Consider the following 17,731-nt stretch of genomic DNA (forward strand, 5'->3'; position numbering starts at 1 on the left):
TAATTATCTGTTTGCTGGATATGTATATTATCTATTCTTTGTCGACATGTTACGTTGGGGTTGAGACTACTACTTAGTGTTGTCAGTCAACAGAACGGGGAAATCCATCTGGGGGGTTGTGGGCCCGAGCATTCCAACCCGAAGGTTGTGGGCTAAGGGTAATCCAATCGAGAGGTTGTGGACCTAGTATGTGGTATGTAGGGCAATCCAACCGGGAGGTTGTGGGCTAGGGTAATCCAACCAGAAGGTTGTGGACCTAGCATGATAAATTATGTATTTTTATATGTGGTGTGATGGTACTTTGGGGGAACTTACTAAGCTTTGGCTTACTATTTCAGTTTATTGTTTTAGGTACTTCAGATGATCGCGGGAAAGCAAAGGCGTGATCGTGCACATCTTCCTGTTTTGTGTTATTGGGTCTTGGGAAAACTCTGATTTTGAATAATACTTTTGAAACAATGACTCTTTTTGTAAACAATGATGGTTAATGGTTGATTTTAAAAATTTTAAATTTCCATGATTTTTGGAGTGTTACATAATCTTATTATAACAATATATTATGAAATACAAACTAAACTATATCAAATACACAAACTAATATCCTATTTATAGATACATAAAATCATTTCGTTCATTAATACATTGATTACCCAAAAGGGTTTGTGGTCTAGCGGTATCATGAGTTGTTGGAGTGATGCCCTGAGCTAAAGTTTGAGGGTTCAACTCCCATTTGGGACAAAAGATGTAGATTTATAAATAAAGTATGAGATGTGTGAGTCAGTCATTCTAAAAGATTAGCACATAAACCAATCTTCCAGAAATAGGATTATGATGTCGTCTTGGGGTTTGCATGGCCCTTCTTTTCAATAAGTGTTGTATCGTAAGTATCGGTGTCTAAATTCGTATTAGCTTGAGGTTTTTGTCTATTTTTCTCCATTCCAACACTTGTAATCAACTTAAAAATCTATTACAACGTATTAGAAATATTGTTTAACTACCTTCATAGTCATGAAACAGCCTTGAATTCCCAAATCACCATTGAAATCTAGGTTTCTCTCATTTCTCGACTAACCATACAATTATGGAAGATAATAACACCTTGTGAGATCAATAAAGGATTTTAGCAATCCTTGGTGATGCAAAAATCTGAAAATGAAGGTCTACCTTTCTTGATTCTACCCTTTTTCTTGATTCTACCCAAAGCTCCATTATTCGATTTAGAGGAAACAACTTCCACCAACTTTAATTAATCATACTTAAATCACCCAAATAAATGACAATTCCACCACTTAACAAATTTCCAACTTATCATAATAATTAAGATTCAAGTACTAAAATAGTATTGTCCTTTAAATTCCAACATACTATGATTTTCGTCTTTGAAAATCTCCATTTGCATTTGGCATCTTCGCTTAATCACCTACACCCATATCATAAATTAGATAAGCATTTAAATAATAATGGTAAATTCATAATTAAGGTCAATACATCTAACCCTCATTTTCGGATGTTAAACTTTGACCAACTATATATTATCTTAAATATCTTAAACATTCAATAGATTCTGATTAAGGCACTATACTTTCAATCTCATCATAACACTATACCCTTTCACAATGTTTTTGCTCAATAATGACATTACAATCTTACAACTTACTCATAACATGAGAACAAACAAGATAATAGGTTCACAAGAATGTTGGTTTAGTTTTTGAAATTTGCATTGTAGTAACACTCCATAGTAAACTACTAATTGTCTTTAATATATTATGGGACTTTATCATGCTTATCAAGTTATTATGATTCCATATAGGTTAAAGAGAAAGGGTGGTCCATTAACCAAAATATATAATATGGATATCCGACTTCTCAACCCAATACAATCCACATTGCCCCCCAGTTAACATTTTTTTCGGTTCAATGGTTTTGTTTAAACCCTAGTATATTCAATAGATGAGATACCAATAGAATAAAAATACACACATCTATATAAGAACACGCATAAAGATATACATAGTAAAATTGGTATCTTAGAATGACACGGTGTGCATCACAATCTTTTAGTTCACATAAACAACCTCTCTTGAAGATGAACTATATTTATACATTCTATTCATCAAATAGTACCAAAAGAGAACAAAAACCAATTAATGTTTCTTAACATTAAACCTCTTATTTCATTATGTGGTAAAGTGTTCTCAATAGACATAGACTCACATTCATGTCATTATGTGCCTTAATGATTATTTAGCTTAACTATTAATCTTGATATAACGAATAGTTTGTATTTTTCATTGGCTTTCAAGGAATTGGAATCGTCTCCTTGTGCTATTGTTGGTTTTTAACTGCATTACAAGATCTTCTCTTTCGGCTTCAACTTCAGCATACTTGAGGCTCATCTCAAGGTAACGGTCACGAAGGTCTTTTAGCTCTGTCTCTAATGACGATTTTGTCCTTTCAAATCTTTCTTTTGTTACCAAGTCACCTTCAACCTTAGATTTTCCAGGATTTGATGAAAGACTATTACGCCCCTCGGACTTTAGCCTAGAAAAAGATGCAAACTTGTTAAAAGCTACAACCATGAAAACTACTTGTGCATATGCGTAATCCTTATAGTTTTCATCAATAAGTTGACCTTTGACTACTAAAAGTCAAAGGTTGACTAGTGTTTTCATCATACTCACCTCTTGAGTTGAGCTCTATACTTGTTATTTGCATCAAGAGCCTCATCAAGCTGTGCTTCAAGCATCTCTATTTTTTCTGCATTATCAATGTCTTCTTGAGAATGAGCCTCATGAACACCCTGATAAAAAAGATATAAAAGATCATAAGAATAAAGATTCATGGTAAAAACACAAGAACACTTAGTTGTTAAGTGAATCAAAATCAAAATTTTTTAATTATTTACCGATTTACTCCCTGATTTTGTTGACAAAAGTCTTAGATCTTCTTCTAAAGCATGAACTTTCTTCAAGCATTCATTCTTTTCTCCTTCAATTTGTTGAACTTTCAACTGATATTGCAAATTTGCACTCTTGATTCTACTAAGCTCGTTTTTCATCTCAGAATCTAAAGAACGTGATGCTCCTTTAGACATTAGATCTCCCTCGAGTTGCATTATCTTTTCTTCTAGAACATTCTTCTCAAGTTTACATTCCTCATATTCTTTTACAGATGCCTCTAAGGTAGATATCTTTTCAAGAAACGAAATCTTTTCTTCTTTAACCTCTTCAAAACTACTAGAAAGAGAACGAAAAGAAGCTTCTAGATTGTTCTTTTCATACTTTAGCTTATCAAGCTTTCGTTTATGATCCATTACTTCATTGTCAAGATTCGAGGTTTTCTGCAACTTATCTTTTAACTTTGAAGCTTCTTCAATGAGTTGTTGGCGTTCATATTCTGAAACTGTAAGCTTAAGTTCTAGATCATTTTCCATTGTCTTTCTTCTCTCTTCTCTTATTCTGTAACCAAACAACACCTTTGATTTCTTTTCATGATCTGTCATCAGTTTTTTATTGCTTTCTTTAATGGCAATGAGATCAGTTTCTAAGTCTTGAATCTTGGATTCAGATTCCTTATGAAGAGTTTGAAGTTGGTTTTCAATCGATTCATTTCTTGAATGGATTTCTTTCAAAGAAGATTCCAGCTTTGACTTTTCGGAAACTACCTTTGACTTTTGTTCATGAAGCTGTGAGATTTCATTTTGTAAATGTTGTACCTCTTTTTGGAAGTTTTCAATCTCCGAAGTCTTCTCTAAATACATTTGATTTAACAAACTTTCTTCCATTGTAACTTTCTCTTTTAACTTCCAATTTTCTTGATTAAGTTCATCCAAATGTGAAGAAAGACTCTTCTCTTTAAACATATACTCTTCCAACATAGAAGAATGTTTTTCTTCTAAACTAACCACCCTTTCGGAAGAAATTACCAAATTGCCCCTAGCTTCTATTAATTCAACCTCCAAACTAGAACATTTTTCACTCAACTCTCCCTTTTGCTTTCTCATCTCTTCATACAATGTCTCAAGATTACTACATTCCTCAATGAGACCCTCGGAAGATTCTAGAAGCTTCTTCTTTTCGGATTTCAAAATTCCACATTCTTCTTGAGCTTCCAATAGTGACTTTTCAATATCATATAGCTTTTCAACCTCATTTTGAAGATCAAATTTCACAGATTCAGATTCTTGTAACTCATCTTTCATACGTCTCAGTTGACTTTCCAGTGAAGTCAAACTTTCTGATAACCGGATATTCTCTTCTTCCACTTCAAACAACCGAAGCTCGGCTTCATGTTTGACTTTTTCCAAGTCAAACGCTTTCTTTTCAAGCAACTTATTAGCAGAAACTTGAGAATCAACACTACTACTAAGCACCATGAGATCATTTCTCAAATTATCCAAACATTTAGATGTTATATTGCTCTCTTCCAATGCATCTTCCATGTTTTCTTGTAACTCTTCTTTCTCCTTTTCAAGATCAGAAATTTGATCCTCTTGTTCTTCATTCAACCTCTCCAGTTCCCGGATTTTCAAATTGTAATCTTTTATCACCTTTTGATCTTCTTCAATAACCATATTTCTCTCTTGGATTTGTTTCTTCAATTCTTTAATCTCACAAAGAAGCTCCAAGTTTTCATTGGTCAACTCACTACATTCTTTTTCCACCTCACTAACTTTTTGTTGAAGCTCTTGGATTTCACGCATTTGTTGTGATTCAGATTGTGTTTTTTCAGATAGTTTTGACTCCAAGTTGTTGATTTCTTCTTCTTTGATGGATAAGTTAGTTTTGTAGTCTTTTTCAAGAAGTGATAAAGTGTGGCTATTTGAAATTCGTTCGTTTTCTAAATCACTGATTTTGTTCTCTAAAGCTTGTTCAAGAATCTGCATGTTTGCTTGTAATGTTTTCTCTGATTCCTCCATTTGTTGCAAGTCAAGTTGTAAGCTTCTGATTTCCACCAAATTGAAATTGAAAGACTTTTCTAAATCATTATACTTTGATTTGACTTCCAAAAGTTCTTCGATTTCTGCTCTTTGTGTTTCTGTAGTCTCCTCTAGTTCTTGAAGAATACACACAAGCTCAATATTTGATTCTTGATTTCTCTTAAGTTGTAGAGACAAATCTGTGTTTGATTCTTTATGAGCTTTTAGCTCAATTTCAAGTTCTTTTAGAAGTTGTGATCCACTTTCTGACTTATATGTTGACTCCACTTTGACCTTCTGTTTGACCTCCACCAATCTTTTAAGCTGGTCAACTTCTTTCTTCATGCCATCAAGTTCCATGCGAGCTGCTGAAAGCTCCATTTTAGAATCTGTAAGATTCTTGGATTGATCAGAGAATCTTTCTTTCAAGATCTCCAAATCAAGCATCAACTTCTGTGAATTCCTCTCCCACATTTTGGCTTCTTCACGAAGCTCTTCAATGGTGTCTTCAGCTGCTTCTAGAAGGTTCTTTGAAGAACCAGTGTTTGGCATTGATGATGTGGGAAGGACAGGTGGAGGGCTTTCTTCATACTCTTCTTCTTGATCATCATGAGTTATTCTTGATTTGAATGATGAGTTGTTTGATTTTGATATAGAAAGATCTTCTTCATTAGGGTAAGTGCTTCGAGGTGAACTGTTTCTTGAATTCCCATTAAACTTGTTCTTGATTCCATTTATATGATTGTTTTTATAGAATCTCTCTTTTTCTAAAGAATATTCAGCTGAATCATTGTTTTGATTCGATCCAGATGGTTGATAACTTGTTTCCTGCATCAAGGAGGAAACAAGAAAATGGAATCACATTACTCAAATTGATATGAATCAATTTGAAAATCAAGAACCAAAGGCGTTAAATTCCTATAATTTGTTTCAATTTATGTAACTATATAATGCTATCTTGATCAATTGAAGCAAGTATATCGATTTAGAAGTTGAAAATCAGTCAGTTCGACCAAGAAAGTCAAAGTTTTGGAGAAAATTATATCATTGTAAACATACCATGATTTTAATCTTTCCAAGAAGTGAAGTGGGATTCAATTCTTGACTTTGAGAGGATTTAGCACTCAAGTCAACTGAAGCAGCTGACCCATTTGATCTGCTTAATGCATCATCATAACTTTCATCCATGGCTTCTGCTTTTAGTCCTTCAACCCTTCAATATGTATTCACAACTTTCAACATCAAGTGAAACATGAAAATATCACAAAAAAAAAATAAAATATCATAAGCATTACCTGAGCTTTGTTCTTGGTGTTAGGCACTGAATTTTGACCTGAAAAATGAGAAAGTAAGTCGATAAGAAACATCAAACATAGCATTAAAGAACTCAACTTATAATACAAATTATTGTAATAATATTCACAATAATTTTACCTGTAAAACTGTGCCATGGTTGCATTTCTTTAAAGGTAGCGAAAGTGGGGCAGATGATCTTGAACTTGTGTAGTAGCGTGCAATATTTACAGTTGCCTCTCCAAGAATGCCAGATCTAGCAGAACCCTAGAACATAACCAAAAAAAGACAAGATTTTGTCAAGGTTAAATGATAAAATTTTTAAAGTTAGAGGATCAAGATCTTTCATACCATGGAAACAACGAATTTAAAGAGATGTTCTTCAAGCTCTTTTGAAGAATCATCATGTGAAATCCAGATAGATTCGGATAGAGTTTCTGTCCATTGACAGTTTCCATTTCTCACCAAAGCTTTGTTTGATCTTGCAACTGTTTTTCCTGTTTCTACAGAGATTATGGACACTAGAAGCTTGTCCCATACTTTTGGTACCTAAAAACAATAAAATCTTGTAATTAATCACCATGGATATGATATGAATCATCAATGCATTAGAAGATACAAGAAAGCATCAAAGATTCACCACTTAATCCTTCTTAGTAATTTTATCAAACACTTAAAGTGCATCACATGGTGCTTAACTCATACATGAAAAACTACACAGAAACAGCCAACTTTACCAAAAAGTATGCTATGGATCACAAAACAATGCAGAAAAGCAACAGATATCGCCACAAATTCATTAATCTTCCAAATAGAAAACAATTACGATAAAGGAAGTTCACAAAGATGATTGATGGGTTATCGTTGCTACCTGAAGAGCTTGAAAATTTGAAAACTTGAAATCAATCCTCTCCCCTGAGCTGGGCGACTTCCCGTTTCTTTGTGGTCTGTACATATTTATGTAGCGGTGAATGTGATCTCTACTAATTAATGGGTTCTACAAAATTGTGTAAGCTAAGACTTTCATCATGAACAAACCCATTCTCAGCTTTTGAGAAACATATTTGCAATGTATGAAATTTGGTTATTTTCTCCTTTCTTTTTTTGTCGTCGTCAATAAAATGATTGATCACAATGCAGTGATATTAACAATGCAAATCCAGAGAGATAGAGAGAGAAAGAGATGTTAGCTAGGTGGTCATTGTTTTCATGATTGTTAATATTCTTTCATCTACTTCTTGACTCCTTTTCTTTCCCATTGCATTCGTGTTAAATTTTGATTGTTTCAAGAAAGATCCGTAAAACGGCGCCAGTTCTCTAGCTTTATTATTATTATTACTATTATTTTTACATAAAAGAGTAATTTACAGTTTTGGTCCCCACAGTTAACAGGAATCTGCAGGTTTAGTCCTAGTTTTGGAAATTTGACACTATTAATCCTTTGGTTTTGATTTCCTATTTCAATTACCGTCAGCCCACCTTCGTTAATCTCCTGTGAAATAACCATTTTACTGTTGAACCAAATCAATAAAAAAACCTTTCAACCATAAGAACCTAATATATAAATAGACATCAAAACAAATAAAATCCCTAATTGAGATCAATTGACCCCCATATTATCCTCTTTCCTATACACGACTCCCTCATTTGGACATCCGGATGGGACCGAGATTAGTTTTTTAGAGTAGGTTCGATGCTAGGTTCTTTGAATCATGCAAAATCGGTTCGTGTACAAAACCGGGTAGGTCTGGTCAAAGTCCACATTTGGTCCAACGTGTATTCCTTCTAAAGTATTAGATAAACTAACTTTGGTAGGTTTCAATGAATTATACCATAAATACCTAAAGTTGTATCGGTCAAATGGGTAGAAGAACCAGAAAACCCAAACCTAGACCTAGATCCGGTAAGCTTGTCCAGGTCCACCAATTTTTGCCAAACCGGCCTGGTCCAAATGCTCACCCCAACTCCACAGTACATTTCAGACCAACGTTGCTGCCCTCCGGCTCATGTTCACCCTTTCTCAGTCTCCTCTCTACCACCGCCACTCTCATCTTCCACCAAATATCTATCCACTCTAAGTTGCTGCCGCTTCACCAATCCGAAGAACCAACGTTGCCATCTCCATCTTTGGCGCCACAACTACGTTGCCCACTTTCTTGCTTGCAACATTTCTTTTATGGTCGGTGTTCGATGATGCTCTCAACTCTATCTTCGGCCAAAACAACCACCACCCCTCTCCTCGTCCACCACTGATCTCTCTTTCCCCTCCCCCTCCTTTCTGTCACTCTCATCAACACAAAATTGCCATCGATCCCGTTTATGTTCGTTTTAGGTGGTTATATACAATTATGGTCCATTTCTGGTTGTGGTCCATTTCACACTCTAGTATACTCTAATTTTGAGTTGTAGGTGTTGTTAGTTGGGAAGAGTAATGGTGGTTATGGTGAAAAACGATGGTGTGGTGGTGAAAAATAATGGTGGTGATATTGACAGATGGTGTTGGCTTTATTGCTATACTCTAATAATGATTATAATAAACAAAAAAATTTAAAACCAAATAAAAGCAAAAACAATGGTATTTTAGTCATTTCATACACTTTTAATGGAAAGGCATTGATGGTAACGAGAATAGGTACAAAAGCCGATGGATTTGCCAACAATAAAGACCACTAGGTTAAAATTTAAAAACTAGGATTAAACTTGAAGATTCATGTCAACCACATGGACCAAAAGTGTAACTTACTCTATATGAAATTGTATTTTACCTTTTTAATTAGTTATATTTGTCAAAGAAATACTTAATTAATAAATCCAAAGCGAGGCATTGGAATGTTTGATGGATTTAATCCTTGTTGTTATCCTTGAACGACAAAATAGTTGAATAAAATATTCATTTCTTCATTCATGGGTTGTGCATGGACGGTATTAACTATAAAATTGATTTAAGAGATTTTTTTATGTCTTTTTGGTTTAAAACAAAGAAAAATCTTGACAAAAATGTTATTGTGTTGTCAAATTTTATATTTAGAAAGAATTTATATTTACATACAATCATACATGTATGTTAAATAACTATATGATTTGCATCATTTCTGATTTAGATTCTTGTTTAAGTATTTAACTTTTCTATTACTTATTAGTAACCTATATTACCGATCAAATGTATTATTAACTTGTTAATATTACCTATTATAATTTAAGTAATTCATTTATTTTATCGTTAAACAGGGTATGACACATAACTAAACTACTCAATTGCCAAAACATTTTATCTTCCAGAAAAAGGAAAAAAAAAATAAATCGGATCACTTTAGAGTGGTCTAGTGACACCTTGACCTTAGGTGGTTGATATCCACTACACCCAAAAGGTAAAAAGGAACATGATAGGAGAAGGCATTGCTTGGAAGGTATCTTTTGAAGGCTCAACAACCGCATTTTGCTTGTTTGAGTTGGCCATTCATACTATTATTTTCTAAAACCTAATATAACTTTTTGCCTAATACATAATTTTTTACCTTGTTTTTTTTATACAAAATAATTATTTGGTTATTCTTGTATTTACCTAAGGATCTGTCAATCGCAAAACTCAAATACGCTTTAAAATTCAAATACTTTTCCGGTTTTAGATTCTTATCTGTTGACCAGATTAGTTGTGGAACTCAATGAGCCTTTTTCTGAATTCTAACTTATAATTTTGTATCGACTTATTTTTAAGCAAAACCGAAACCCAATGTCTTATGAAACCATCAAATGTGTATGACCAACTTGTCATCTTCTTTCTTTAAGACTACAATTCTATCATTTTATTTATGAAACTTTAAAATGAAACTAATTTGTTCGCAACAATTTTTTGTTATACACAATAATTTTTGGTTTGAAGTGTTGTATGAGTTGTACAATCCTTTACAATATGATAAAAAAATGTTAGATAAAGATCACTTCTTTTTATTTATATAATGCACTACACCCCCTCTCCTTATCTCTCATTTCCAATTTTCATTTTTTCCCTCATGTCATGTAAATACATTTGTTAAAATTTTATATTCATATTTCCATTAATATAAAAACTAAGGTGTTGTTTGTTTTTTTGAAGTTAAAATGTCTGCAGTCTGCGGACCACATCTGCAAGCCTCTGCGGCAGAAGAGGTGGACCAAATGTCTGCAGTCTGCAATAAGAAGACTGATTGTTTTTAACGTCTACGGGCTGTTAAAATAAATTAAATTTTAAACTTAATTTCATGTCATAAGCATTAAAAATGCATTTTTAACAAAAAAAAAAAGAAAGAAAAAAAAAATTGCACCGTGGCCCATGTTTTTTTTTTTTTTAGGTTAAAATGAGGTTTGAAGACAGTGACCCATGTTTGCGCCAGGAAGACCTCGCACAGACGTTTTCTGATCTGCGCACTTCCAAAAAAACAAACTATCTGTGAGGGCATATGTCTGCGCGACGCAGACAAAAATGGTTACGCAGATCTTCACACAAAAAACAAACATCCCCTAAGCCAATATGATAATAAATAAGGAAAGCACTTCTTTAATGCTAAATCAAGTTCTTAAGTCATGTAAAAGTTTCATTGAAATTCATTGTTCATTTTCACTTTACAATTTCCATTGACATTCATTAGTGATTTTTAGTGTACTACAACCGATCTTTTAATGCAAATAAATAAATAAATAAATAAATATATCAACAAAATGTCTAATTTTAATCTTTTTTTTTTCTTGTAGCCAAAAACATAGTAATGTGAGAACTTTGAAATATTATATAGCCGAGTTTTGTATAGGGTCCAATGGTGACACCGGTACCATATGACATTTGATAGCAAAAAAAAACTTGGAATTTTCTTTGAAAAACTCATTCATAAAAAAATACCATTAAAATGCAATTACCGTTGTATCCCACAAGCCTCTAAAGACAAACAAAACATCACAAATTTACTTTAAACGATGTCTTTATGCATTTCTTGCGAAAACCCATATACAATTACCCTAAAAAACTCCAATACCATGAAAACACCCCAACAACTAACCAGTGGTTAACAATATTAACACAACTCACATTGTATTTTTATGTGTAAACTACACATTAACATCCTACCAAAAATCTCCACAATTACAACTTCCATCCTTAAAATGATGAAAACGAATCGTATCCCTAACCGTTATTTCTCTCTTCATTATCATACTCATATACTTCAAAGCCGTATGACAATCAACACACACCCGCAAATTCTTACTCACAAAAATACTTTTTCCTAACCTCAAACTAACATCACCAAAAGCAACTGCCAACTTCTCACTATGATACAAAAGAATATGCCCTTTTTCCTCTTCTTCAACATCTTGAAGGACAAAGCCATAATCTCCATCATACCCCAATTCCTTCATCCCCACTAGCAATTCATCTAACCTTCTTTTGATCAAAACCCACCATGGATGTGACTTATCTCCACCAACAAACATATGAACATTTCCATCTATTTCAATCCAACTACACCCCGGGATTTTCTTGAACCCTTTCTCTTTCTGTATGACACGTGTACGTGCTGCATCATCGAATCTTTTTGCTGTGCTATACATATTAGATAAAATCACAAAGTTTCCACTACTTTCATGTCCAAGAATCTTAATCTTTCTTGAAATTTCTTCGCCTAAATTGAAATCTTTATGAATTCTACAAGCACCAAGAAGTGCACTCCAGATACGAACATCGGGTGTTAATGGCATTTCAAGAATGAACTCATGAGCCTCACTTACAAGTCCTGCTCTCCCCAAAAGATCAACCATACATAAACAATGTTCGATTTTTGGTGATATTTGAAACTTTTCATTCATGGAATAATATAAATCTTTACCTTTTTCAACAAGTCTCGAATGACTACAAGCCGATAAAACACAAATAAAAGTCACCCCATCAGGATTAAAACCATCTTTTAACATATTTTCAAATAATGTAATTGCTTCAAACCCTAAACCATGTATACCATAACCAAAAATCATAGCATTCCATGAGATTACATCGCGTGTATTCATTCGATCAAAAACTAACCTTCCTAGATTTATTTTTCCACATTTTGAATACATATCGATAATAGCATTACAAACTTTAGTTGATTTTGTAAACCCTTGTGTTATTGCATATCCATGTCCACATGCTCCATGTTTTAAAGCTGCTAAATGAGAACATGTAGGAAAGAATCCAATCATGGTTTCCATATCAGGGTTGATTCTTAATTTCTTCATCTTTTCAAACATGTTAAACGCGATTCCAGCATCACCATTTTGGACACAACCAGAGATGATGGAATTGAAGGAAACCGTGTCTTTGAATTCCATTTCATAGAAGAATCTCATTGTGTCTTGTAAAATCCCACATTTTGAGTAGAGTGAAAGCAAGGTGTTACTGATTGTTAAATGAGAAATGAAACCTAATTTGATTGAATAACCATGTATACACCTTCCTGTTTTAATGTTACTAAGATTAGCACAAGCACGAAGAATGGTGGATAGTGTAACTGGAGATATGTTGCCATTGTTGTTTACTATTGCTTGGTTGAAAAGCTTCAATGCCTCCATGGATGAATCTTTTGCAACACATGCTGTTATCATAGCACTCCAAGTTACCTCATTTTTGACATTGATTGTGTCAAAAACTCTTCTTGTGTAATCAAGGTGTTCACATTTGGCATACATGTCTAGTAAACCAGTTCCAACAACTACATTGTTATTGAATCTATTCCTTATAGAAAACCCATGTATTGCTTTTCCTTGCATCAACTCACTAGCTTCCCCAATAGCTGGAAGAATGGCGACAATGGTGGATGAATTAGGTCTTAATCCCGCATCCTGCATTTCCTCAATCAATTTCATTGTTTTTTGGTACATTCCATGAAGAGAACTTCCTGCAATCATTGCATTCCACGCCACCACATCTCTGTTAGACATTTTATCAAACACCTGGCGTGCGTCTTCTAATAACCCGCATTTTGCGTAAAAATCTACCAACGCAGTGCAAACGTAAACATCGTCGTCAAGAAACTCACTTTTCACGCGATCATGTATCGTTTTACCGAGTTCTATATCCTGTATAGCGGAACATGCTTTCAAAGCAAATGGGTAAGTGTATTTATTGGGTGTGACCCCGGATTGTGTCATTTCAAGATACAGATTGATGGCATGGTCGAAGGGTCCTTCCCAAGCATACGCTCTGATCAATTGGTTCCATAACAAGACGTTGTTCTTTCTTTCTGGGTAAGGAATTTTATCGAACACTCTGTGAGCAAGATGAAGATGGTGAAACGAAATGTAGACGCGGGTGAGTTTGTCCAGAATAATGGAGCTGTAATTGAGATTTTGCTTGAGGAAATGCTGATGAATTGTCTTGGCATTCGCAAGTGACCTTGATTTAATTGAACTTTCTAAAATATGTAGGTAGAAGGTTGTGTTAGTTATGGAAGTTCTGCCTACAGCCGTTGCCATTGAATATAACTGGACCTGCAGTCAGTAGAGTTTTATTGCTTGTCCGAGACCATTTTTCTTAAAAATAAAATAAAATAAATAAATAAATAAACCAATTAGACGAACGGGGTGGACAACGCGTTAGCCACGTAAGATACGCCCTTAACGCCGCCATCACGGAGAACACCGTCCGAGGTGCGCATTAAGGCGCATTACGCCATTCGATGTTACCACGATAACAAGCCATAACGTGTAATTTTCGACTGTTTCAATTTCTTTCCCGTTGAAAAACGGTAACAATACCGTTGTATACGGTGGAATTGTAAAAAAAAAAAAAAAAATTTACGTCTTCAATTTACTTTATATATATATATATATATATATATATATATATATATATATATATATATATATATATATATATATATATATATATATATATATATATATCATTTTACCTCTTTATCTCTATATATCTATATCTATATCTATCTCTATTTCATTCAAAACAAAATTACCCTCTATGGATCAAAACCCGAATACCCCTCCTCCGAAGACAAACACATCCACTCCATTGGGTTTTGCGGGATACGAGAGATACATGAACCTTCTAAACTTTCAAAAACTCACCACAAATTCCATATTCCGATAATTTTTTCAATACCGTCTCACCCCAATACAATTCCCTACCTCACCATTTATGCAACAAAATGCAAACATACAACAAAACCTTTTTCACACATTCGGTTCCATCCGCCAAACAGTCACAAAACCCACACCCACGCAAGAACCCGTTGTCGAGACGCAAGTTGGCGGTAGTCAGAGAGCATCAGGAAAAAAAGGGAGACCAAAAAAGAAAGGGAAAGAGGTCGTTGTCGGGACGGATGAAACAGAAGCACCTCCAACATGGTGGACACCGGATGAAAAGCATGCGTTGGCGGTAGATTGGTGCGGTACTTCAAAACAACCAACCATGGTATGAAGAGAGTTCCTTTTTGGGACACCGTAATCGTCAAATTCCGCATGATTTTGAACAAAGGTGACACATATCGCAATAATGATATGCTTAGTGGAAAATGGACTCAAATTTAGCCGGAAGTGCACCAAATTCAATTCCATATACAACAAACTTTCTTCGCAACGTCAAAATGGTGTCAATGATTTCGATGTGTTTAGAGCCGCGAGGGAGGAATATCACTTGCAAATGGGGCACGTATTTGAGTATGAAAAAAGTACGGGAGATAGTGAGGAAAGATCCAAAATGGATGAAAATGCCAACATCATCGAAACAACAATCGAAGAGGTCTCGTGGTTCGGGTTCGGTTGACGTTTCCGACGGACACACGAACATCGACCTCAACGCGAACACCGATGAGATCCCGAACGAGTTCGACGACATCGAGGAAATCTCTCCGCCACGACGACCGGTGGGGCGCGACAAAGCGAAGCGAGCTCAATGACATGCGGAGGAGAATGAAAGTCGGCTTCGAGACAACGAGGACATGAAAAAAAATTCGACGCGCACACGAAAATCACAAATAAAAGATACGAATTGCAACGGGAGCATTTGGAATTCCTTCGTCACGAAGCCCAAGAAGATCGTATATCGAAGGATTTGGCAATTCTTATGATCGAATAATAGTATGTCGGTGTTTTTTTTTTTTTTAATTATTATGACTATCGTGTGTTTTTTTTTCAATGTTTTTTTTTTTAGTTTGTAATTTTGTTTTTTGTTAATTTATATGTTTTTTTATAAATATATGACATATATTAAAAAAATAAAACGAATTAGAATATATGAAGTAAATAAAAAAAATAAAACAAATTAGAATAATAGAAATTAAAAACATCCAAAAAAATAAAAAAAAGAAATATAAAACAATATGTGTTATCCGATGTTATTTGTGTTGCCCATTTCCACTTTTGGTTTATAACACCAAATTGTGACTAGGTTGATGAGGTGGACAATTTGGGTGTGATAACATGTTGTCCACACCTAGTAGTCTTAAAGAAGACTCAGTTGTTATGTTTTGATTTAGATAAAAATATAAAATCGGTTCATGTGATTTGTAAAAAATTTATATATAGCTATGTTTTGATTTAGATAAAAAAAATGTAAAATGGTTATGTGATTTGTAAAAAATTTATAGATACTTATGTTTTGATTTTGATAAAAAATGTAAAATGATTATTTGTAAAACTGTATATAACTATGTTCTGATTTAGATAAAAATATAAAATTGGTTGATGTGATTTGTAAAAATTTATAGAAATGATTTAAGAAACTTTCAATTTTAATAAATGTTCTAAATAACATAAAACATGCATTTTGCGACAATATCAAGTCTAAGTTTTTACGAGCTTTGATGAGTTAAGTCGTTTGTAAGACGTGACTTAAGACGATAATTTTGTATATAATTAATTTGTTTAAGACGGTATTTTGTTAAAACTTAACGACAAATACAAGCCTTGGAGCCACGATGAAACCATTGCGAGCTTTTTAGAATCTTGATAAAACGTCTAAAAAAATTGGTCATTACAATTATGAAATACCTATTTTAATTTTATTATTTCTTTTTCACATTTTTTTCATATATATATATATATATATATATATATATATATATATATATATATATATATATATATATATATATATATATATATATATATATATATATATATCTTATTAAAGAGACAAATCAAGTCAATATGTTTCAAAATAGACTTAATGGAATGATTAATTATAATAATTGTCGATGCAAGAACATCATCTTCCATGTTATGTTATTCACATTTCATTCTCTTTTATTTCCGATTTTCTTATATAGATTGTTCAAAAATAAAGAAGAAGGTTGTAGCCATTTGAGGTTTAAAAAAAGCTTTCAATGATGAAATATGGCGTGGAATCGAATATCATTGTAGTGTTCGATTAAATCGGATGAGCATATTATAGATGTTGAAAGTTGCAAAAAAGTGTTGCAATCTGGTTTATAAATGCTAGTAGAAGCTGATTGAAATGTTGTTACACTCAACAAAATTAAAATGACAAATGGGTTATGTTTTGTGCGTCACTTGCTTCTCTATAACCAAGATTCACTTTTACGTTTTTGTTTCCTTTAATTGTTCTATGCTTCAAAAGTGTTTTTTTTTTCTTCACAATTGGGTATTAAAATATTATTTTTCTATCTGCGGCATAAAAAAACACACATTAAAAAATGTTGTTAGATCATCTGTTATATTCACCACATACAATATACGTGGTGGGTGCCACATCAGTGCCACATTCTCCTACCACTAACATTAGATACCTACTACTAACACACTACTCCACCTCATTTTTTTATTTAAATTTAATTCAAAAACACATTAAAATCATTTTTTTAATACTAGTTTTTTCCATTAAATTAAAATACCAAATTACATTAAATAAAAACTACATTAATTGAAATAAAAAAAAAAATTACATTACTTAAAATAAAAAAACATTAAAAAAAACTAAAAATTCCAACCATAAATAAAATAAACTACCTTATACGCCTACGTCGGGCTCGAACCGACTCTTTCATCGCTTGGAAAAGTTCCAAATCTTCGCCCGTGAGGTCGACTGTTTTCATTTTCAAGATTTTCATATCGGTTTTTGTTTCGAGCGCCGCTTGTGCCTCTTGAAATGATGATTATGCTTCGATCATTTTTTGTTTCATCCAAGTCATCACCTCGGCCTTTGTTTCTTGAAGTAGCACATATCGATCAAATTTATCGCCAAACATATCCATAACACTAGAATTTGAAAATGTTGATGCCGCTTTTTTTGCTTTACGTCTTCCAACGGGCCGATGAAGAGGTTGGTCGTTTTCAAGATCTAGCGGATCGTCGTTGTTGTCGATGTGTGTTCGGCCGTTGGATTATTGAGAAGTTGCATTAGAGTTTCTCGAACGCTTTGAACCGGAAGATTGTGAAGTACCTTCCGTTTGCTCTTTCCATTTTGGGGCGTCTTTCAATTTTAACCACGGTTTCATATACGGAAAAACTTTGTGTGTTGGCGTTGTTTTCTCAAAT

General features: G+C 33.6%; 2 protein-coding genes across 2 annotated transcripts; both read right to left on the reverse strand.

The window, feature by feature from the left end:
• Positions 1-2,036: 2,036 nt before the first annotated feature.
• LOC145000183 (uncharacterized) lies at positions 2,037-7,445 on the reverse strand. Its single transcript, XM_078959375.1, has 8 exons — positions 7,086-7,445; positions 6,566-6,763; positions 6,356-6,481; positions 6,217-6,254; positions 5,981-6,134; positions 2,909-5,749; positions 2,685-2,803; positions 2,037-2,544 (listed from the first exon to the last, which is right to left on the reverse strand). Exons 1-8 carry the CDS (start codon positions 7,167-7,169, stop codon positions 2,292-2,294), a joined length of 3,813 nt encoding a protein of 1,270 aa, XP_078815501.1. The 5' UTR covers positions 7,170-7,445; the 3' UTR covers positions 2,037-2,291.
• Positions 7,446-11,193: 3,748 nt separating this feature from the next.
• On the reverse strand, positions 11,194-13,693 carry LOC145002406 (pentatricopeptide (PPR) repeat-containing protein). The gene has a single exon (XM_078961688.1). It carries the CDS (start codon positions 13,691-13,693, stop codon positions 11,309-11,311), a length of 2,385 nt encoding a protein of 794 aa, XP_078817814.1. The 3' UTR covers positions 11,194-11,308.
• Between the last annotated feature and the right edge of the window lie 4,038 nt (positions 13,694-17,731).

This window comes from Lactuca saligna, chromosome 6, assembly GCF_052625555.1.
Source record: "Lactuca saligna cultivar CGN05327 chromosome 6, ASM5262555v1, whole genome shotgun sequence".
NCBI lineage: Eukaryota > Viridiplantae > Streptophyta > Magnoliopsida > Asterales > Asteraceae > Lactuca > Lactuca saligna.

Excerpts from the sequence above, each read along its gene's own strand:
- LOC145002406 (XM_078961688.1), bottom strand. The coding sequence starts at position 13,693 with ATGGCAACGGCTGTAGGCAGAACTTCCATAACTAACACAACCTTCTAC.
- LOC145000183 (XM_078959375.1), bottom strand. The coding sequence starts at position 7,169 with ATGTACAGACCACAAAGAAACGGGAAGTCGCCCAGCTCAGGGGAGAGG. Across the intron at positions 5,750-5,980 it reads TTGGAAAGATTAAAATCATG|GAAACAAGTTATCAACCATC; the intron begins GTATGTTTACAA and ends TCCTTGATGCAG. Across the intron at positions 2,804-2,908 it reads CAAAATCAGGGAGTAAATCG|GGTGTTCATGAGGCTCATTC; the intron begins GTAAATAATTAA and ends CTTTTTTATCAG.